Source organism: Arvicola amphibius, chromosome 2 (genome assembly GCF_903992535.2).
Source record: "Arvicola amphibius chromosome 2, mArvAmp1.2, whole genome shotgun sequence".
NCBI lineage: Eukaryota > Metazoa > Chordata > Mammalia > Rodentia > Cricetidae > Arvicola > Arvicola amphibius.
In genome coordinates this window covers 65,192,000-65,214,975 of record NC_052048.2, presented here as the reverse complement: position 1 = coordinate 65,214,975, position 22,976 = coordinate 65,192,000, and the positions used below count along the sequence as shown (strand labels likewise).

At 48.1% G+C, this 22,976-nt stretch overlaps 2 protein-coding genes across 2 annotated transcripts in view; both read right to left on the bottom strand.

Moving 5' to 3' along the window:
• Nucleotides 1-13,425: 13,425 nt before the first annotated feature.
• Nucleotides 13,426-13,826, bottom strand: LOC119808342 (60S ribosomal protein L38-like). The gene is made up of 2 exons (XM_038320801.1): nt 13,730-13,826; nt 13,426-13,568 (listed from the first exon to the last, which is right to left on the bottom strand). Exons 1-2 carry the CDS (start codon nt 13,824-13,826, stop codon nt 13,426-13,428), a joined length of 240 nt encoding a protein of 79 aa, XP_038176729.1.
• A 5,453-nt stretch (nt 13,827-19,279) lies between these two features.
• The window catches only part of Hk2 (hexokinase 2), a 51,301-nt gene continuing 47,604 nt past the window's right edge, over nt 19,280-22,976 (bottom strand). Inside the window, exons 17-18 of the mRNA XM_038318775.2 lie at nt 21,979-22,212; nt 19,280-20,545 (exon numbers count right to left, since the gene is read on the bottom strand). Of these exons, the coding sequence (XP_038174703.1) occupies nt 20,401-20,545; nt 21,979-22,212 (379 nt within the window). The 3' untranslated portion in view covers nt 19,280-20,400. The remainder of the gene's footprint in view (nt 20,546-21,978; nt 22,213-22,976) is intronic.

Here is a 22,976-nt window from a genome sequence, read left to right as displayed (position 1 = left end):
CCACAGGTGATCAGATTGTGAGAGGATCATTTACGATCAGATATAAAGACTTCCTGGGTGTGTAACCTGTACCGTCACACAGGTTCTCACTTCCAGGGAATTCTTAAAGTGTGCGTGTGTGTGTGTGTGTGTGTGTGTGTGTGTGTGTGCGGTAGGCATGTTTGTAGGCAGAGAGGCCAAAGCAGCTTCTTTATTAACCAATGGTAATAAAACATACTCACAGCATACAGAGGGGAATCCCACATCACCTCTTCATGTGCACATGTGCAAGCACCTGACTGTGTGACTGCGGATGCCACACATCAACTGCAGGTATTCCCCATTTACTTGCTGCCTTGCATTTTATGTAATCTTTCTTTACATTGATTTATTGTGTGCACACGTGCTCAGAGGTCAGAGGACATGGTGCAGGAGTCAGTTCCCTCCTTCAACCGTGTGGGTACTGGGAATAGAACTCAGGTTGTCAGGCTTGGGCAACCACCTTTACCTGCTGAACCACTACAAAGGCCTCACTTGCCCTTTTGAGACAGTCTCTCTCTGGCTTAGGGAATGCCATTGGCTAGAGAGGCTAGCCTGTGAGAGCCCAGCATTCACCTGTCTCTACCTCCTGGGCCTGGGATTACAAACTTGCCGCATCACATCAGGATGGAAGTTCTGTAGCATTTTTTAAAAAGGTTTGTTTTAGGGCTGGAGAGATGAGTCAACAGTTACAAACACTTGCTGTTTTTCCGGAGAGTTCCTGGAGACCACATGGCAGATCACAACACCTGTAACTCCAGTGTCAGGGGATCTGACTCCCTCTTCCAACCTCTGTGTGAGCTTCGTGAATGCCGTTGGTACACAGACACACACAGACACACACACACACACACACAGGCAAACCACTCATACACAAAAAATTAAAAAAAAGTCTTTTTAAAAAGTCTCTCTCTGTGAGAGAGAGAGAGAGCGAGAGAGAGAGAGAGAGAGAGAGAGAGAGAGAGTGTGTGTGTGTGTGTGTGTGTGTGTGTGTGTGTGGTTACTGACAGAATCCAGAAGGTGTCAGGTCCTCTGGAGCTGGAGTTACAGGTGGTTATCACCCAGTATGGATGCTAGAAAGTGCTCTTAACCACTGAGCCATCACTCCAGCTCAACATTTCTAAATGTTTTAATCAAGGAACCTGAGTGTTAGTTTCACACTGTCCGCTGTCCTCCTGGCACCCCCTGCCGACTGTGAGCTCCTGCGGGCTTCCTGGGCGTGCCAAGAGAGGGCAGAGACAGCTGACCGAGAGGTTGAGGGCTAGTAAGGAAGGGCGTGAGGCTTTCCCCACCCCCTAAAGGGCGCCTGCAGGTGGCAGCACCACCCCACCTTCCCCTCCCCGCCCCGCTCCCAGGGAGCAATCCTACCACAGCTGCAGAACACAGTAAAAGGAGGTGTAACCCAGCGTTAGTCGCTCATCAGTCTGTCAGTCACTGCTAGCCTGTGGCTTCCAAGAGTTCCCAGCACCCACTGCTGCACAGCAACAGGTGTGGCACACCTCCCTCCCCAGCTCGGCAAAGCCCATTTACCGGGCTCTCAGCCTCTCCGAGTGTCAGGCGCCACCTGGCGGTCACTCAGAAATATACGGCGGCCACGTGCTCTTAAAGAGCAGGGGAGGTAAGAAGGCAGATGATTGAGCACTGGGAAGGTGTGTAGGCAGAAGGATCACGAGTGAAAGGCTAGCCTTGGCTACCCTGCAGGTTTGGGGCCAGTTTAAGCTGTGTAAGACCCTGTCTTTTTTTTTAAAAAAGAAAGAAAGAAAGAAAGAAAGAAAGAAAGAAAGAAAGAAAGAAAGAAAAGAAAATTTAATCAAAAAACAAACAACAACAACAACAAAAAAAACCCAATGGCTAGGGAGAAGACTCAGTGAGGAATGTGCTGCACAAGCATAAGGACCTGAGTTAAGATTCCCACACCTACATAAAAGCCAGACAGCCATGGCTGCCTACCTGCAAAGCCACTGGATCCCCAGAGCCACGATAGCCTAACCAGCATGCTCCAGCTTCAGCAAAAGACCCTGTTTCAATATACAAGACTGAGAGCAATTGAGGAAAGTTCCCAGGGCATATACACAGGCATGTGCACCCAAACAAATGTGAACACTCTTTCACACACACAAGTGCAAGCAAGAAAGAAAGAAAGAAAAAGAGAAAGAGCAAGGATGAGAGAGAGAGAGAGAGAGAGAGAGAGAGAGAGAGAGAGAGAGAGAGAGAGAGAGAGAGAGGAGAGAGAAGGGAAGGGAAGGGAAGGGAAGGGAAGGGAAGGGAAGGGAAGGGAAGGGAAGGGAAGACAGGCAGAGGCAGAGTAAGAAGAAGGCAATAATGCAGCAGAGGTTGAAGGAGGAGGGGGTGGATATGGATGACCAGAATTCCTTCAGTTCTGGGTTTGGGCAGGAGGAGCAGCCCCATTTAAGAAGCACAAAGAAAGGGTAGCAGTGGGGACGTGGGAAAAGTGTCTGAGGTTCAAGGATCAGAGAGCCCCTGGGGCACGGAGCAGGGAAGGAGTTGGGACCAGCAGAGAAGGGCTTTGTCTAACAGGGGAACGAATCTGGCCTAGTGGGACTGGCTGAGGAGCTCAGAGCCTGAAAGGCGAGCCTGACAACATGTGTTTATCAAATACCCACCATGCACATACATCACACATGCACACACATAAATCAGTAGAGTTCTGTAATAGTTTAACCTTGTTCACAAGCATAGGAACGATACCAGAGATTCTAGTGTAGAGACTTGAGACCCGTGTAGTGCTGAATACCTGACACCCACTTCATTTATTTTGAGACAGAATCTCTCTATGTATTCCTGGCTGGTCTAGGACTCAAGTCCAGGTTGAACTCAAACTCACAGAGACACCTGCGACCTCCCCCCACCCCGCCCCACCTCTGCCTCTCAAGTGTTTGGATTAAAGGCTCACCACTCCCGATTATTTTTCCTTGTTTTTTTTTTTTTTTTGAAACAATGTCTTATGACGTAAGGTTTTCCTTGAACTCAGTATCTATTCTCCTGCCTCCACTTTCCAAAAGCTGGGATTGCAGGCATGCTCCTCCTCACCCAGCAGTGCCCACTATTATTTTAGTCCTCTAAGTGAGCCAAGGAGATAAGAAATTATTAGCCCAGCTTTACCAAGAGATAGTACAGCTTAAGTCATTTACTTGCCATCTACAGAGAAGGCAGTCATTAAGTTCCCCCTATCCTAGATAGGTCAATCGGGGGGGGGGGGGGGGGGCTATGATGGTGCCCCCTGCAGGACAGAGCAGCTCACCCAGCAGTTAGGCGAATCTGACCAGAGGCAAGTCCCTGTTGGTCAGAAGTCCCTGTGACCTGATTCAGAATACAAAGCTGGGCAATGGTGGCACACGCCTTTAATCCCAGCACTTGGAAGGCAGAGGTAGGTGGATCTCTGAGTTCGAAGCCAGCTTGATCTACAGAGTAAATTCCAAGACAGCCAGAGCTACACAAGAGAAACCTTCTCTTGGAAAAACAAACAAACAACAACAACAAAGAATATACAAACAAGGCTGTTTTGTTATTGTGGGTGGGGGTGTTTTATTATCTTGCAGTGCTGAGGATCAAAAACAGAGGGTCTCAGACATGTTGAGAAAGCACGCTACCACTGAGCTATAAGCCCCATTCCTTTTTTAAAAAAAAAAGATTTCAGATAGGAATTTACTAAGTTATTCAGGCTGGCCTTAGCTCACTCAGTAGTGTAGGTAGGCCTGTGGACTTGACAATCCTACTGCCTTGGTCTACCAAGTAGCAGGGTTACAGTAGGCTCAGCTTGGCAAGTTTATTTTTGCATTACTATGTTCTGGTGCCTGAGAAATATCTGCACCTTCCATAATCCCCCTTCTACCCATGACCACAGGATCGCAGAAGGCCGAGGACATTTGTTCTCATTACTCTGCCTGCAGGGAAGAGGAGCCATGGCTCTCCTGAAGAACCTTGCACCCTGACCTGGACCCGCTCAAAGACATCATTTCCTTAACTGGTCCCTCTCTGTATCTCTCAGCTACTTTTCTCACGGCTGTGACAAAATACCTGGCTAAACCAACTTAAGGAAGGAAGAGTTTATATGGGCTTAAAGTGTCAGGGCACTGTCCACCATGTTGGGAGGCATGGCAGGAGGAGTGTGGAGCAGCTAGGCACATGGTGTCTGCAGTCAGGAAGCAGATCGAGATGAGTGCCACCTTCAAGGCGAAGATTCCATAAAGCCGACGGATTAGAACTCTGCAGTTGGGAAGAGCTGGAGTGCTCTCGCAGGTCTGGAGCTGAATTATCTTGGGACACATTTGATAAGCATCCATTGGCCACTCCTATATCCTACCTAACAATCCTCATGACCAGATAGGAACCTTTGGAATCATTTAAGCTACTACCTTCTACCAAGCCACAGGCTATGAATGCTCCCAGAGGGCATCTGTAGTCCGTGGCCGAGATCATTCCCCTTGTCTGTGACCCGCTGTTGTGATCTGAATGTGAAGTGCACCCCCTCTCCAACTGCGTGGTTTATCACGTGGTCCCCAGCTGGTGGTGCAGCTTTGGAAGGTAGTGAAAACTTCAGAAGGGAGAACCTTAGGAATGCGTGTTGAGGTCATACAGCCTGGCCCTCTTCCTGTCTGATTTCTATTTCCTTTCAGCCACAAAATGAAGTGAGGCATCTCAGCTGCAGGTTCCTGCAACCAGAGAGCCATTCACTGCTACACCTTCCCCTCCACGAGGTATCCTGTCCTAATTAGCTTTAACTGTCAGCTTGACACAGCCTAGAGTCATTTGAGAAGGGATCTGAATTGAGTGACCAGTTGGCCTAGGTCAAACTGGCCTGTGGGGATCATCTCATTGCTAATTGGTATAGGAGGGCCTGGCCTACTGTGGGCGGCACCATTCCCCGAGAAGGTGGTGTGAAGCTGTACTGAAAAGGTAGCTAAGCCAGACCCCATGAGCGAGCTGGCAAGCAGTGTTTCTCCACAGCGTCTGCCTTTAGTTCCTGTTTGACTTGACCCACCTCCCTGGAGATGCTTCTCATTAGTTATTTGGCCACAGCAACAACAACAACAAAAGGAAGTAATATCCTGCCTATCTGGTATTTACACCAGTGTATTTGAAAACTGCTTCAGTTTATGACTTTCATTGCTCTATGACTATCAAAACATCATGAAGTCATTTCTACGTGGGAGCATATTACTTGGGGAAACCCAAATCCATGTTCTTAGACCTCCTCACTCCTATTTGGCTCAAGAATAAACTGTCCCTTATTCCCTGTGAGGTGAGAGCTGTGTCTTTACTTAACAAGCCTCGGGGTGGGGTCGCCCTAGAGCCACACCATAGCGGGTTTGGGCTTATGGAGTAATTTGTTTGTGGCATTCCAGGGGAAGATTGAGGGAAGGAGAAGACTGTGGAATGAGATCAGAGAAGAAATCCCAGCATACAGTGATGTGGTTCAGTGTTTGCCGGGCATGCCGGAAACCCTGGGTTCAATCCATATAAACCAGACATGGTTATACATGCCTGTAATCCCAGAACTCAAGAAGTAGCAGTAGGAGGATCTGGAGTTCAAGGTTAACCCTCAGCTATATTGTAAGTGTAAGGCCAACCTGGGCTACATGAGACACTGTGTGGAAAAAAACAATAGCTCAATCTGAGGATACCTATGCTGTAAGAAAGGAGAGGTCTTTAGGCTTCCTGCTGATGCTAAGCAGAGCCAGGCACTGGTCCCAGTGGTCTGAGGCCTGGCTCCAACTGTTCGGACTGGCATCTGCCCAAATATGGACATCTACCAGGACAGTCAGGGGCCTGGAGGTAGTTTTGATCTCTGCTCTCACTTACCTGATGAGATGTTACCAGAGGAGATACTGCCCCAGACTGTAATGAGTGGTCCTTCCTTGTCTTCTGGCAAGCCTTTCTCAGCCAGTTTACAGCCAGGAGACAACCCTGAACCATAGGCAGGAACACCTGTTCCTGAGAGTGGGAAGGGACCCCAGAAACGAGTCATATGAGAAAACAACAGAGCTCAGAAGCCCCCACTACTGGCAGGATGCCAGGCCCAGTCGACCACGCCCCTGAGCGTCCAGGAGAGAGCTGAGGCTCACAAGTGCATCTTCCTCCCAGCCTGACCTCTTCTGACACAGGGCTCAGGCAGACAGTCAACGACTGCTTTACAGAAAATCTAAAGGACTGAAGCTTTCCCTCCAGACGGACAACTTACACAGACGGGGAAGTCTGGCCATCTCTTCAGACCACAAGTTCCTTCTAGAGGTAGACGGGAACTTTGTGTGTGCTCACATGTGAATACATGTGTGCGTGCAGGTATGTGTGGAGGCCAGAGACTGATGAGTGTCCTCTCAGTTGATCTCCCCCTTTGTCTTCCATTGACCTGAAACTCACTGGCTGAGCTAGACTAACCAGCAAGCCCCAGGGGACCTTCTATCTCCATATATCCAAGGCTGGGAATACAGGTTCAAATTACCTGGCATTTGTATGGGTGATGGAAACCTGAACTCTGGTCCTCATCCTTGTGTGACAGGCACTTTACCAGCTGAGCCATCTTCCTAGCCAGTAGATTTGGGGCTTTAGAGGGTAATCTATGCGGAAGTGTGAAGCGATGTGGGGAACAGGGACCTAGGAAAGAGGCTGGAGTGAAAGATGGCATTCCTTCCTAGCAGCTGAACTCTGTAGCTGGGATGCAATCTCCCTGGGTTCGTCCATCTCTCCGAACCAAGAATCAAGGAGATGGAGCAATGGGAGCAGGGAAGGTAGACTTGAGAAAGAAAAAGGGGATTGCTGGGCAGAGGTGGTGCATGCTTTAATCCCAGCACTCAGGAGGCAGAGGCAGGTGGATCTCTGTGAGTTCGAGGCCAGCCTGGTCTACAAGAGATAGTTTTAGGACAGGCGACAAAGCTACAGAGAAACCCTGACTCGAAAAAACAAAAGAGAGAGAGAGAGAGAGAGAGAGAGAGAGAGAGAGAGAGAGAGAGAGAAGAAAAGGGGAGATCAAAGGAGGGGAGAGTCCAGGGACCCCGTGAAAGACTAGCCTGGAGTCCATAAACAAACTCTGGAGACCCTGCCCTTCCCAACAGGGTGTTTCTGCTCTTCCCTTCCTGCCCCGTTAAATGCCTGCTTTAACCTTTCTGAGTATTTGGGGTGCTGTCACTGGGAGTTCAATTCTTTGTTTAACCTTGGGAACAAGCCCAACACCTGAGCAGCTGGCACACGGCAACAGCAGTCCACCTACACACGGTGACAGAGGAGCTTAACCGGAGTGGGTGGACCGAACACACCCACCAACACCCTGCTTCCTGCTGCTCCCTCTAAAACAGTGGTTCTCGATCTATGGGCCGAGATGAGACCCCTTTGGCGTTCAGCCACCTTTTCACAGGGGTCACCTAAGGCCATGAGAAAACACAAATATTTGCGTTACGATTCATAACAGTAACAAAATTACAGTTATGAAGTAGCCAGAAAAATAACTTTATGATTGGGGTCACCACAGCATGAGGAACTGTATTAAAGGGCGGAAGCATCAGAAAGTTGAGAACCGCTGCTCTAAAAGGATATCGGCCGTCTATAGCTGTATCTCTCCTCCGCTTTGCCCTCCTCCCCGTTCCCTCCCTATTTTCGGTTCTTCTTTCCTCCATTTTCTCTCTTCATCCCTCTTCCCTTCAACTATTGTCTAACCTTAGAAAATACCCATGACTTTAACTTAGTCTATTTGTTTTAGGAATCTAAATGAAAAAATCTCATCTAGTAATATCTAAGACTAGGACCGTCTCCTGCCTTCCAGGAACTCAGCAACACCGGTTGTAAGGGACCAGGGACAATGATGCAGTGTCCACTAGAGGCCACTGGAGGGAGCCTCTGAGACAAAGTTACCGAGGCTCACAAGGGTGACACTGGTAACATTTGCCTTAGGCAGTGTTGAGGGCTGCCTTCAGGGGCGCCATCTCTCCACATCTCTGGGCCAAGTGTTGCAGATGGGGTGGGTACCAACTCCTGATAAGTCCAACAGGATGGGACGCCAAGGCTGTCAGGCATGGCGAGCTCTCCGACATCCGTGTTTGGAAAGCTGTGGAGCCGTAAAAGACTCTGGACTGGAGCCCCTTTCTCAAATGCCTCTGGCCTATGTCATTTCTCGGGGGTTCCTACTCTGTCATGAATAACGTGTTGAACCTATCTTCTGTCTTGGTGAGGAAGGCTCAAAACCAGATTTAACCTGATCTCTTCACGGTCACATTCCTTGCATCCAGTTGTTTCTGCAGCAACCTCATTCACCTCGTGTGCAATATATACGAATTGAATAAAAAGGGGCACTTTTTCAATATTTTCATTCTGTGGCCTACGGACAAATGCCCTCCAGGCAACACTGGGGCTTAGAAATGTGTAGACCACTTCCAAGGAAGGAGTCGCTGGTCCTGCTGGAAGTCGGGCCCTGTATGGTAGATGGTAGAGTTGGTCTAGCAGACGAATCTGCAGCCTCAGGGCAAAACCATTCCGAGCATCGCTGAGCAGTGGGGAAACAGAACTATCCAGAGGTCCCACGTGCCTGCCTTCCCAGTCCCCAGGGTTAGCAGGAAGCTGCAAATGGTTCTGGCATTTCCTAGCGCTTATTAAGATGAAAAACATTGAATAAAACACAATAGATATTTGTCCCTTAGAAGACCCCAGGTCCAGGAACTGCAGGGGATTCAAATTTTCTATTTATTTCGACACTCTGTGTTTCTTGCCTGCTTGCCCTGGAAATGGTCCCTCAGCCCTGAAAACTGAGCGTGGAGTGAGAGTCGTGGTTGTTATTGCTCAACGAAGGCTGCGAGAGGCCTCCTCCGCTCCTGAGCACACAACAGGGAAAGTCTCATTCCCCACCTGCTCAGGCTTGGACAGCCCCATGCACTGAGCCTGAAGCCGCCTTTGTGAGCGGTCCTGTCGGCTGGCACCCAGCAGCCGGACCACATCCCAGAATTCCCCGATTTTCAGGTGAATACTCCAGCAGCAACTGAAGCTTACAAGCAACAGAAGAGAGGTAGAGATTCAAGCTAGGTCGCTCAAACACTGTCATTTTTATCGCTCAGGATGGCAAGTGCCACGCTTTAGAAATGGGCAAAGGTCGTATGTTAGAAGCTTGGTCCCTCCCCGATGAAATAACACAGAAAATGGCGGCGTTTCAAGGGCGAGGTGGATTAGACAGTTGGAGACGCACCTCCAGCAGAGATTGCTGCCCCCTGGGCTGGAGGACTGGCAGAAAAGAGCATGCTCAGCTCCTCCCGGCCCCTTACTTCCGCCTTGCCCACCTGATCCTTTGTACATGCTCCTCATGGTGTCATTGCCACACTGTGACCCAGCAGAGCCCCTTGGCAGGTGTGGGCACTCAGTCTAGCCACCAGAACTGTGTGTGAAATAAGCCTTTTTCTGTATAAGGTATCCAGACTCCGGTGTTTCATTACAACACAAAAACTGGACTAAGTCAGCCACCAGGGTGGTCTGCCACGGTGTGTGTTAGCCCTGGTCCAAATCATTCCTCTTTCAAAATCTCTGAGATAATCCTCAAGATTGTTTGTAAACATAGGTAAATGAAGATTGGGGAGATGGCTCAGTGGGTAAAGTGCTTGCCATTAAACATGAGGACCTGAGTTCAAATCCCCAAGCCCATTAAAAAAAAGTCAGGCACTGTAGCAAGTGTATGTAAGCCCAGTGTTGGGGAGTGGAGACAGGAGGATCTTGGAGCTGGTAATCCAGTTTAGCGGAACCAGTAAACTCCAGGTTACCCAACATCAATCCGGGGCCTCCACAAGTGCCTGTATAAACACTCCAGCACATGTCTAAACCATGTACCCACACATGTGAACACATACACACCACACACAAGGACATACAACAAAAAACACTACTGCTTTCAAAAAATACAGTAAGTTTTGTTTCATCTTAATATATTTTATTTTGTTATATTTTATTATTATCTCTTAGACGTCTGTTCTTTTCTAATAACAGAAAGGAAGCAGATCCAGAGGAGGAAAAGAGGGAAGGGAAATGGCAATCAGGATATATTATGTGATAAAAGAATCTATCTTCAATAAAAGAAAAAAATAATAAATTACCTGGAATCCCATCATTAAGAAACTCAGAAATAACTTGTTAACATTCCAGAATATAGCCACAGTCACTCTGCCTCAGGGTTTGTCCCTTCCCCCTCTCTTTCTCTAGCTCGGTGCCTAACATAGTCTTCAAGTGCACACAGAAAGGGCACACAGATCAGGGCCTGGAGCGAGCTCAGCACTTAGGAGCCCTGGATGCTCTCAGAGCACTTGGGTCTGGTTCCCAGCACCGCCGCGTGCGGTTCACAATTGCTAACAACAGAACCAGAGGACCAAATGGTCTCTCTTGGACTTTACAGGTACTCACAGAGACATGACACACATATGTGCGAGCACACATGCATGTGCATGCATACATACACATACACACACACACACACAAATGCTGCATTTGTAAGCCATATACCAAGCTACTAAAGAGCACCCAACTAGTTCCCAGAGATCAATGTGGGTTGTTTCCTTAGAACAAATGCCAGAGTGAGAAATGCAGAGTAAACAGTTAGTTAATAGTATATATAGTTGGAAACAAAATGGTAGAGTAACACATTTAAGAAAAGCAGAAAAGAAGACAAAGAAGGAGGTGACAACATGCAGCAAATCACTATGTGTTTAGAGCAGCCACCAAATGGATGCATATCACACAAAACAGATGTGATTCCGAATTGCTAGAACTTAAAGACCAATGGGGAGCCGGACGTCTATAACTTCAGAGATCGCGCTCAGCGTGAGTTTGAGAAAGTAAGACAAGAGCAAGGGGGCAAATGAGCAAAATACCAAGAAGGAAAAATAATAAACAAAGCTAGGTAGTGGTGGTGCTCATTTAATAGCAATAATACCAACATTCATGAGGGAGAGGCAGGCAGAACTCAGCTCCAGGCCAGCCTGGTCTACAGAGCAAGTTCCAGGACAGCCAGGGCTACACAGAGGAACTCTGTCTCAACAACAACAACAATAATAATAATATAGTGATTAAAAACCAATGAAGTAGAGAAAGAAAATGGAAACAAATTTTTTAAAAAAGACAATCAATCAAAAATTAGTTCTTCTAAAAGATTAATAAAATAACATTCTGACAGGTCTGACCCAAAAAGGGGCGGGGGAGAAAGAAATCCGGGCGAGAGGAATGTACAATAAAACGGGAGAAACAACAGACACAACACAGACGAAAGAACGATGTAACCAAAACATCTTCGGGGTTGTTGATACTTGAACAAAATCTGATCCGGAGCCCAGACTTGATGACCCACTTGTAGAAAGACAGGAGAGCAGAAAACGTCACCAGAGATGTCACCCAGGGCAACTCCAGGCAAATGACCCAGTTTCCTCAGAGGCAGAAAACAGCTGGAGGGGACCAGAGGTCATGAGAGCTGAGAAGGCACATCAGCCGAGCTGGACTCCGACTCGGTCTGACAAGCCTTTTTAAGGGGACACTGTGAAGTGAGCAGAAGCTTAAACACCAGTGGGGGCTCTGGCCCACGAACGACAGTGCTCTAGAGGAGATTCCGGCATGACAGGCAGGCTGAAAACAGGGGCTGCTCGGCCAGTGTATAAAAACCAGGTACGGTTTCCCCACCAATGCAAGGAAGGGACACAAGAGGACAAAGCAAGGTTCTGCATAATCATAGAGAATAAAGAGGAGGGCTGGAGAGATGGTTCAGAGGTTAAGAGAACTGACTGCTGTTCCGGAGGTCCTGAGTTCAATTCCCAGCAACCACGTGAAGGCTCACATCCATCTATAATGAGATCTGGTGCCCAGAACACTATATACATAATAAATAAATTTAAAAAATGAATAAAGAGGAAGGGCATGTATTATTGCAGTAAATGCAGATAAGCCATTTAGCAAAATCCTGCAACTCTGGAGAGTCTTTGATTAAAAATTCAGCAGTACCAAATGCTGTAGACTGAATGTGTGCCCCCGTCACAGCCCCACTCCAAATTCAGACATTGAACCCTAACCCTCAGTGTGATGGAGTTCAGGAGCTGGACGCCTCCTCCGTGGGACTGAAAGATCAGAGTTCCTTTCCCACATAAGGACAAAGAGAAGGTGCTGCCTGGGAACCTGGGAGGGAGCCTTCCCCAGAACCAATCCAAACAGCGCCTTGGTTTGCTCACCAGGATGGGAAGGAATAAAGTTTGAGTATCCACATAAAGCCCCACTGTGTAGTCTGAAGGGCCTCAAACACAAGAACAGAAAAGAACGCTTCTGAGTTTAAGAGATGGCCCAGCAGTGAAGAGCGAATACTGCTTTTGCAGAGGATCTGAGTTGGCTAACTCCAGCTCTGGGAGGTTCAGTGCCCTCTTCTGGCCTCCATGGGTACACATACACACATTCATAAAATTAAAAATATACACACATAAAATTTAAAAATAACCACACAGACAGACAGACAGACAGACACACACATACACACACACACACACACACACACACACACACACATATATATATATATAATCAAAAGTAGTAAAAATACAAGTCACGAAAGAGAAATTCCTTACATTGGTACCAAAAACCTGTAGCAATTGTGTTTTGGGATGGAGTCAAAACAGCCCAGGCTGCCTTCAAACTCACAATACTTCTCTTGTTTTAGCCTCCTGAATGCTGGACTTTAACACCGGAGCCACCGCTCCTGGTTTAGCTGCTAGTTCTCTTGTAAAGGAAAAGGAAGTGCATTCCCCTCAAGATTAGGAATGATACACAAATGTGTTACTGCTGCTTCTGTCTGACCTAGCAGTAAAGCCCCCAGCGAGTGTGGTAAGCTAAGTGGGAAAGGATGGGTTTAATGATTAAATGGAAAGAAAAGTGAAAATGTCACCCCCTATAATACTATGACCAACTACATATAAAACCCAACAGAGCAAAGTACCTCTTACAATACGCATTCTTGCAAAATTAACACTCGGGGGTCTGAGGCAGGGAGATTGCTGAGTCTGAGTCTAAGGTGTAACATCACGAGCTCCTGGGATACACAATGATACCCTGTCTCAGCACAACCAATGACCCATTATTTTAAAAATCAATTACAGCAAGCCTATGAGAAACAGAATCAGTTTACAAAAACGTCTAATATTTTTCTCAATAGCAGAGTGATTTTGTCCCTAGAATATGTTTGACTAATTTGGTAAATAAAAGTGGGCTGGGCTGGGCGGTGGTGGAGCACACCTTTAATCCTGGCACCCGGGAGGCAGAGGTAGGTGAATCTCTGTGAGTTTGAGGCTAGCCTTATCTACAGAGTGAATTTCTGAACAGCCAGAGCTACACAGAATAAACCCTGCCCTTTTTTTTTTTTTTTGAGTTTTTAATAGTCAAACACAGAGGTCTGCTTCATTTCAGCTCCTTTACTGCCAAGCCAGGGGGCAGGGACTGTTTCAACTTTTCGGCTTTCTCCTTTTCTGTGATGACCAAGGTGTAAAGGTACCAGCTGCAGCAAACCTTGAACTTCACATTATCCTTGTTCTTCTTTTTTCCTTTTTTTTTTTTTATTTTGGTTTTTCGAGACAGGGTTTCTCTGCAGCTTTTTTAGAGCCTGTCCTGGAACTAGCTCTTGTAGACCAGGCTGGCCTCGAACTCACAGAGATCCGCCTGCCTCTGCCTCCCGAGTGCTGGGATTAAAGGCGTGAGCCACCACCGCCCGGCTTCTTGTTCTTCTTGATCTTAACAGATTTGGCATCCTTCCGCCGGGCCGTGAGCAGGAAGTCCTTGATTTCCTCAATTTTCCGAGGCATGGCGAAAGGCGCTTGCACTGGAGGCCCTACCTGTGGGGAGCAGTCCTCTGCGAGCCTGCCTCCCCACACTCCCTCCTCCTCCCTCGCGCACTCTTCTCAGACCCAGCTCCCCAAACCCTCAACCCTGTCTTGAAAAACAAAAAGAATAGATGGGGGTGTTGTGGAGAAATGGGATCTTGCTAGCAGGTAAGCATGTTCCTGGTGAACCTTTTCTTCTGTTAACAGTTTCCTCTTGTGATGGAAGTTCTTCGTCCAGCACATCATTAGAAGAAAAGGTTTCTCAAGGACTCCATCCTGGTTCCAGGAACTTGAGTCCATCGTGACAGGGACAGCAGGGCAGCAGGCAGCCAAAGCACAAGCTGAGCGATCACACTACCAAAGACTACAGGCCGGGTGGCCCAACAGTGACTGTCCCACAGCCAACAGGCCAGTTCTCTGGCAGTTGTTCTGACCTCGGAACTAAGTGTGTCTCAGTAGTCCCCATTGGACCCTGGAGTCTTGGGGGTTCCTGGAAAGCTACTGATCTCTGCAGTTTGCACCGGAATCCTGAGGAAGTTGATTTCACGCTGGCTGTAGCAACAGTCCTGATGAACATGCTCCTGAGAGTGGCCAAAGGAGAGCCTCCTGCTGGGGAGTCCATTCACGTGGGCTGCACCGGAAGACTTCCCGCTGCAAATAATCTGACTCCCAAGAGCGCCCAGAATCTTGGGCTTTAGTTGTTTCCAGCTATGGCAGAGTTAGCCACCAAGACCAGCCATTCCAAGGGGCTCAAAGCCATTGTGTTTGTGCAGCCAGAATTGAGGCAGCGTGCTTGTCCACCCATGAGGAGCCAGATGGGAGACAGGCTGGACACAGAATGAGACCTTTGTAGCTCCTAGAAGCAGTGAAATAAACACAACAATGTCTGTGGCCTTTGAGTGTGCTAGACTGGCAGGATGGCTCAGTGGGTAGGGATGCATCGCCTATGAATCTAATGACTTGCGTTTGATCGTGGACCCACATGATGGAAGGAGGAAATGACTCGAAGTTGTCCAGTGACCTCCACGTGTACACACACACACACACACACACACACACACTCAAACAAGTTAATAAATAACTGTAAAAGAATCATGTTTGTGGGGCAGAAAACAAAAAGAGGCTTTTTAGCTGACTGTGTTTTGTACATTTCTAAAGCAGCTCAAGGGGCCGAGGGCCTACAGTTCAGTGGTGGGACGCAGGCCTAGCATTTGCAGGACCCTGCCTGCCTTTCATCCCTTATCGTTAGAAAGAGAAATAAAGAAAACAACGATGCTTCGTCCAGGCTCGTCCAAGCAGGGTGCTAAGACTGTCGTCGGGAGGGAAGAGCAGAAAAGGAGAGGCTTAAAGGGGGTAAGAAAATAGAAAAGCAAGGCTAGAAACACACCTGGAGCAGGCGAAGTGCCTGTATGCCAGCCCTCTGCACCTGGGGCTCAGCTAAAGGAAAACAAAACAACAAAGAGAACGAAGGGGGGTGGGTGGGAGTTGTGGAGGCCGGGAGAGCTACTTCCAAGAGTGCAGGCAGCCTGCTTGTTTGAAAGAAAGTCGGTTTTTCCTTGGGTGGGATGAAGGATGTGGGACCAGGCAGGGAGGAGCCGGCAGGAAGGGGTGAGCATGTGCCATCTGGGACACTGAGAGCCTGGAACATGGAAATCTACCCGAAATTACACTAAAACCCCTCCCTGATCATCCAGTGTCTGTCAGGGTCTGTGGGGAGCTGTCTGCCCAGTCTGGAGCCTTCCCCAAGCCCCATGGGAAGTAACATGTGTAGCTTTTCCCTCACACTGCCAGAGGCCAAGATGACCTGGGAAGAGAGGTGTCCGCACTGACAGGACCAAGCCAGCTGCAACACACAGAGGCCCAGAGTGGGCAATCTGAGGGAATCTGCTCTGAAAAGCCAAATAGACCCATGGCTGAAGTGGTGGCACATGCGCAGAACTCCACACTGGAGGAGTGGAGGCAGGGGGTCAGCTCAAGGTCATCCTCAACTAAAGTTTGCTTCTCGCTACTATTAAGTCAGGGGGATGCACTTCAACAAACAAGGCTGGAAGGGAAAACAGGACCCAGGGGGATGCACTTCAACAAACAAGGCTGGAAGGGAAAACAGGACCCAAGTGTGCATAACCTAACTCTATCATCTCACCTCAGATTTAGTGTAGGATACAAATGTCCCCTCCTCCCGCATTTGTGTGTGTGTGTGTGTGTGTGTGTGTGTGTGTGTGTGTAGATCAGAGGACACCTTGTGAGAATCAGTTCTCTCCTATGGTGGGCTCCAGGCTTGCATATCAAGCTCTCCTTTTTTAAAAAAAAAAAAAAAAGATTTATTTATTTATGAATGAGTACTCTGCCTGCATGTAGGTCTGCACACCAGAAGAGACATCAGATCCCATTATGAGTGGTTGCTGGGACTTTAACTCAGGACCTCTGGAAGAGCGGCAGGTGCTCTTATCCACTGTGCCATCTCTCCAGCTCCATATCAAGCTCTCCCATCCACTGAACTATCTTGTCAACTGCGTGATATTTTGTGTTGTAACAAAACTTGCCTGAGGATCAGAGGGCGGAGCTAGCCGCTACTTGATCACAGAAGCCAGATAGTGGGGGGGTGGAAGTAGGAATATCAGGAGTTCAAGGCCACACTGTGCTACATGAGATTTAACCACTCTAAAGAGAAATAGAGCTCACACCTTTGATCTCAGCATTTGGGGTCTCACAGCCCTAGAGAAGTGGAGACAGGAAGTGATATGGCTGGGTGGAGAGAAGATTAAGGTGGGAGGAGACAGGAGCTCAATCTTTTCAGGCTGAGGAGTTGGCAGGGTAAGAAGTGACTGTGGTTTGCTCCTTTGTCATTCTGATCTTTCAGCTTTCACCCCTTAATATCTGACTCCGGTCTTTATTATTAAGACCAATTAGAATTTGCACTACAGTCAACCATATTACATTTTTAAGGCAATGTTTTCAGAAATGTAAAGGCTAGAAAAACCACACACACACACACACACACACACAGGTCTTTCCTCAGCTGTCTGCCTTGTTTTCTGAGACAGGGTCTCTCAGTGGCCTGGAACTTGCTGAGTAAGCTGGGCTTGCTGAGCAGTGAACTCCAGGGATCCACCCACGTCTGCCTCCCCAGCCCTGGGATTACATGAGCATGCCACCTGGATCCAGTCTCCCCTTCTCCCCGCTGCTCAGCTCCTCAGCTCTGTCACATCTCTCTAATCAAGGTGCCTACAGCCACTCACACCTGTCCCCCAAGTTCTGGATGGATAAGCAGGACGATTGCCACAGGTTTATTACCACCCGGACACAGCAAGGTACAGGTCATCCTAGGGTACACAGCGAGACCCTCTCAAAAAACAAGGGAAATCTATAAATGTTCCTACTCAGGAGGCTGAGACTGCAAGATCAAAGCCTGCTTGGGCTAGAGGGAGTTAAGGTTACACTGAGCAACTTAGCGAGGACCAAGTCTCAAGTATAAAAAGACTGGGGCCAGGGATGGTTGCACATGTCTGTCCTCCCAGCACTTGGGAAGCTAAAGCAAGACCAGGAGTTCAAGGTCAGCCTGGGCTACAGGAAACCCTACCTCAAAGAGGGGTTGGGAGGAAAACACGAGATGTAGCTTAGTGACAGGGTTGCTTGGTTGGCCCTGGGTTCAAGTGCTGGGGCACTTAAAATTATGTATATACTTGAAATAGAAAGAAACTAAATTTGCACCAAATATGTATAGACTTTTACTGTGTGTAGTCTCTGAACCCCAGTGTAGGAACTGCTGACCCAGCACTAGGCAGTGTGAGGCACCCGGAGCCAGAGGATGTATGTTAAGTTACAGGCTAATATGACTTGTTTTACATAAGTGATTTGTGATGTTTTGAATGAGATGTGCCCCATAATCCAAGGCATTTCAATACCGGTTCTCATTTAGTGGTGCTGTTTGGAGTGGTTTAGGAGCTGTGGCCTTGTTGGAGGAAGTGTCACCGGGAGCAGGTTTCGAGAATTTAAGGACTGACATCATTTCTAGTCCTCACTTTCTGCTCCCACTTGAGCTTCAGCTTCTGCTCTTAGCGTTGGGTCCCTGCTGCTTGTTCCTAGCTCGTAGTGTTTATCACAGCAATAGAAGAGTAACACAGTGTCCGACCACCTACAGGCTTTAGTATTCCAGAACCCATCTCCATGGATACTGAAAGATAACATCGTACTCCTAATGTATTTATTGATCCCATCAGTGATGGGCAGTGCTAACTTGCCCCAAAGATGACCACACTCTTAAAAAAAAAAGTGCTCTTTTTAAAAAATATTTATTATGTATACAATATTCTGTCTGTGTGTATGCCTGCAGGCCAGAAGAGGGCACCAGACCCCATTACAGATGGCTGTGAGCCACCATGTGGTTGCTGGGAATTGAACTCAGGACCTTTGGAAGAGCAGGCAATGCTCTTAACCTCTGAGCCATCTCTCCAGCCCCCAAAGTGCTCATTTTTAAGATCCAATCACACACTAAATATTTTGAAAAAAAAAGTTAAAATTTATTAATACTAGTTAACATCACATGGTTAATTCCACTAGTTGTCTACTGTACATGGTGACAACACATTCACTAGACTGAGTGCCCAGGGATTTTAAATGAGCCAAAAGTTCACTGAACATCACACAAAGCAGCATGAGCGGAGGGCTGTCAACCCAGGGCTGGGAGCAGCCAGCCTAGTGCCAAGAATACATACAGCACACTGCCTCATGCTCTGGACTGAAAGCCAACACTTCCTCAAAAGCCAGCCACACGCCCATCTCCACCTACAAAGTGTCCTCTCTCAGAGATGGTGCCTGATTTTACAGTGTAAAATTTAAGATTCGAAAATGTCGTCAAAAATCCGTCTGCCCTCTGTGGCTACCCTCTAGTGGTTCCCACATCTATGGGTGGCTTTGGCTTTCAATGGTCTGGATCAGGTCGGGGGAGCGAGGGTGCCACACCACACTGGCAGTGCCAGCCTGGTACAGTCTCAGGAGGACCGGGCTCTGCTCTGCACAACTGAAAAATGCGCACAACTTGGGTGTACCAGTGCTGAGTTTCTCTCGGTCTCTCTGTTATGATCATTTGATCATACAAGGCTGTCTCCTCCTTATTAGGTCATAGCCAGGTTTAATGTTGGTGGTCAGTCTAGAATTTTTAGAGTAGAAGTGGACTTGTGGAGTCAGAGCAGAGGACAGGGCTTTCGCCACCTCCTCCTCCAACAGTCTGAAATAAATAGCATGTATAAAAAAGCGAGTCAGCAGCTCAGTGCAGCTCAGTCTGGGGAGGCAGACAGACAGCAGAGGGCAAAGGTACAAATACCCCACAGCATCCCTGAGGTTTTTGGTTGTTTCATTGCTTCATTTGGTTTGTTATGACAATCAGATAAAACTTTAAGGACATCTTTTTTTTTTGGTGGCTTTCTTTAGCTTGCTAAACCGTTTTTCAACACTGACTGACCTACAGATGGAGATTGCTAAGCAGTGAGTATTTGAACAAGTTCTTCAGTTTCCTTCAGCTAACATCCCAGGTGATATCACTCAGGAAAGCGGACAGAGTGGCCAGCTGCTGCGGTTTTCTCTGTCCGGGGGCCAGCCTCAGTCTCCATCCCTGCCCTGCACACGCTCCTCAGACTGCAGAGGAAGGAAAAGGCTGGTACTCTGCCGTCTGCCCACCACAGCTCTCCTCTGCCCGTGGGTGAATGAGGTGTTTCTAGGAGCCAGTCAGTGTCCCCACCTCATATCCTGAACTACACGGATTTACCAGTGAGGCCGAGTCATGAGACCCTGGCCAGCTATGTACAGAACAAACGAACATATAAATACATTACTTACAATTAACCATTACACAATAAAGGAGAGGACCTGTTTCACAAACTAAATAAATTTCAAACATAAATTAAGAAACAAACAAAATAAAACAGTGTTTCCACTTCTGCAGGGGGGAAAAAAACTTAAAAAGCTACCAAAAGTCACCCCCTACCAAGGTCTGTTGTTCATGGATGATGCATTCAGCTATGTGAGGTAAAGCCACAAACACTTGAAGGAGGTGTCAACTCTTGGCTTTGGTTTGGATTCTCTATTCCAGGACAGCAAATGTTAGAACCAGCAGGGAAATGCTTATGGTTGAGTTGAAGAGGGTCAGCCGTAAGGCCACCATGGAGAGATGTTCCTCTACTCCGCCTCCCTCCCAACATCTGCCTCTGACAAAAGCAGCAAACATCCTTTGGTGAGATGCTGTCCACCTACAAATGTCACATTCACGTCCAAGATGAGGCAGTCATGTCTTTAAGACTGTCTCCATCCCATGGGATTGTACCGGAAGTAGAACGGGGAGGGATGATCTCAGGAGGTAACAGGAGCAGCTGTGAACAATTCCATACTTCTGATTCTCAGGAAGGCCAAGGATCGGGTGTCAAACTCTACAGTGAATATACAGAGACAAAATCTCAGTCTCACAGGGTCCTCTCTGTGCAGGAAATGACAAGGGGTCCATCCATCTTCATTAAAGCAGGAAGCGGCCACGCAGCAGAGAAGTCCCGCGTGGTCTCCGACTCTACCTCTGCCCGGCCTCCCGGATGCGGCAGGCCACCGCAGTGATAAGAGCTGCTCCCTTCCCACTGCCGTCCTCAGACTGCAGGAAAGACACATCACATTTCGGAGCCAGGTCTCTCACGGTCTCATGCATGACTTTGGCAAAGCTGGAAAGGGAGAAAGAAGGGATGTGACTAGTTCGTGTCCTCCAAGGAAGCAGGAAACAAGAATGAAGATGAGAAGCACAACACCTACAAAACAGCAACCATTGACTGTGTACTGGGTGCCAGAAAACACAGTCTCGAGGGCCATGCCCTAGTCTTACGGAGTGGCCAGTCAAGAGAGTGGAAGGCTCAAGTTTGGCACAAAAGTCTTGAGAGGCTGGTGAACTTTTTTTTTTTTTTTTTTTAAAATAAATCAGCTGTTCCTGGGATGTAGCTCAGTTAACGATGCTTGCCTAGCAAGTGAGGCCCTTGGGTTTTATCCCTAGCATCAATTGAGCATGATAGCACTTGTCTGTAATTCCAGCAAACAGGAAGCAGAGGCAAGAGAATCAAAAGCTCAATATTGTCATTGGCTCCATAGAAAGTTAGAGGCTGGTCTGGAATATAAGAGACCAGCTTTAAAAACAGATGTAACAGCTGGCTCAGCACAAGTGCACACAACCCTTGCAGGACCAAGATTCAGTTCCCAGCACCCACGTGGTGGTTTACAGAGGCCTGTAACTCCAGCTCCAATGCCATCTTCTGGCCTCTGTAGGCACTGTACCCAAGTACACAATATCCTCAAACTCCCCACCTCTACCCATATACAAATAATTACAGGGTCAATTACGGGTTGGAGAGATGGCTCTGTGGTTAGAGCATCTATTCATCTACTGTTCTTTCAAGAGACAAATGTAATTGGCAGCATGTCAGGCTGCTCACAACTGCCTGTAACTCCAGTTCCAGGGAATCAATCAGTCTCCGACACCTAACCCTGTGTACATACCCCTACACGGACACATGCACATACATGCTTCAGTGTGGTGGGTTATGTGTCATCTGAGCATGAATAAAGCCACTGTCAGCACATAGACATGGGCATGGCTGTGCGCCTCCAAAACCTTTATTAACACAAGCCCTGAGTGGTACTGTGTGATAATCCCTGGATCACAGGGAAAAATCTCGCTGGAATTGCAGAGTGAGGCAACCAGAGTATTCCCAGCAGCGCTGCTCACAACAGCTAAAATGTCAAAACGATTAAACGACACAACAGCAGTGATGTGATCACTGGATAATACGACCGCCGCACACCTGCCATCCCACCTTGTGAGGTGGAAGTCAGAGGGTTGGAAGTTCGAGGCCAGCCTCAGCTACATAATGCGGTCAAGGCCAATGTGGTTTACACAAGTCTCTGCCTCAAAAAAAATCAAAAAAGCTGCTGTCCAGCCTTGAAAACGATCAAACCAGAACCGCACAAAGACTCTCAAGACAGCAAAGGGGCCATGACCATTAATCTACAAACTAAGCACTAAACACTCTTTGGAGTGACGGAGAAGTCAAGGACAGAAGTGCACCAGGAAGGGAAGACAGGGAAGGCCTCCAGGGGCAGTACTCACTGAGGATGGAGCTTGTAGAGAGTCCCGTCTACACCCACTGTCACTTTGAGGCTGTCCAGTCCTCGGTTTTCTCTTATCTTGTCCACCACAGCAGCCATGCCTGCGCCACAGAGCTGAGCCGCGCGCCGGGCGACCACGGTGCACACCTCCTTCACGATGATGCTGTCATCGCAGGTGCTCTCCAGCCCTAGGTGGCGCAGGATGGCGCGGACCTGCAGCAGGGCCAGGCAGTCACTGCGTGGAGGGAGACAATGGATGGTTGGTCGGGTGTGCCCAGGGAGGTTCTGGGGGTGGGAGGGTGTCATCTGGCTCTTTCCCACAGGTGACAGAGCTATGAACAAACAGCCCTCGTTCTATCTGACACTCAAGACAGAACATGGCTACCACAAAACTGATGCTCACGGGCGTGCTGAACTGAAATCCCAGCTTTCAGGAGGCTGAAGCAGGAGGATTGCTACCAAGTGCAAGGGCAACCATGGCTACATAGGAAGATCTATCTCAAGAAGACCAAAACCAAACTACACTATGATGGAGGAGTGTCTATGTCTTACTTTCATTATTAATAAAGATACTGCCTTGGCCCTTTAAGAGACAGAAAATTAGGTAGGCGGAGTAGACAGAACAGAATTGTGGGAAAAAGGAAGCAGAGTTGGGGAGACGCTTCAGGCGGTCGCCATATGCAGTCGCCATGCTTCTCCTCTCCGAGATGGATGCAGGTTAAGATCTCTCCTGGTAAGCCACTCCTTGTGGTGCTACACAGATTACTAAATATGGGTTAATCCAGATGTGAGTAAGAGGCTGAAACTAATGGGCCCGGCAGTGTTTTAAAAGAATACAGTTTCCATGTAATTATTTTGGGTAAAGCTAGCCGGGTGGCGGGACACAGCCCACCGCTCATTTCAACAACACTAAAGACAAAAGAAACTCACACCCTACAAGCAGATTAGCCCTGATATTCAGCTTAAACTCAGCAATACCACTTTCCATGGCCTTTTCCC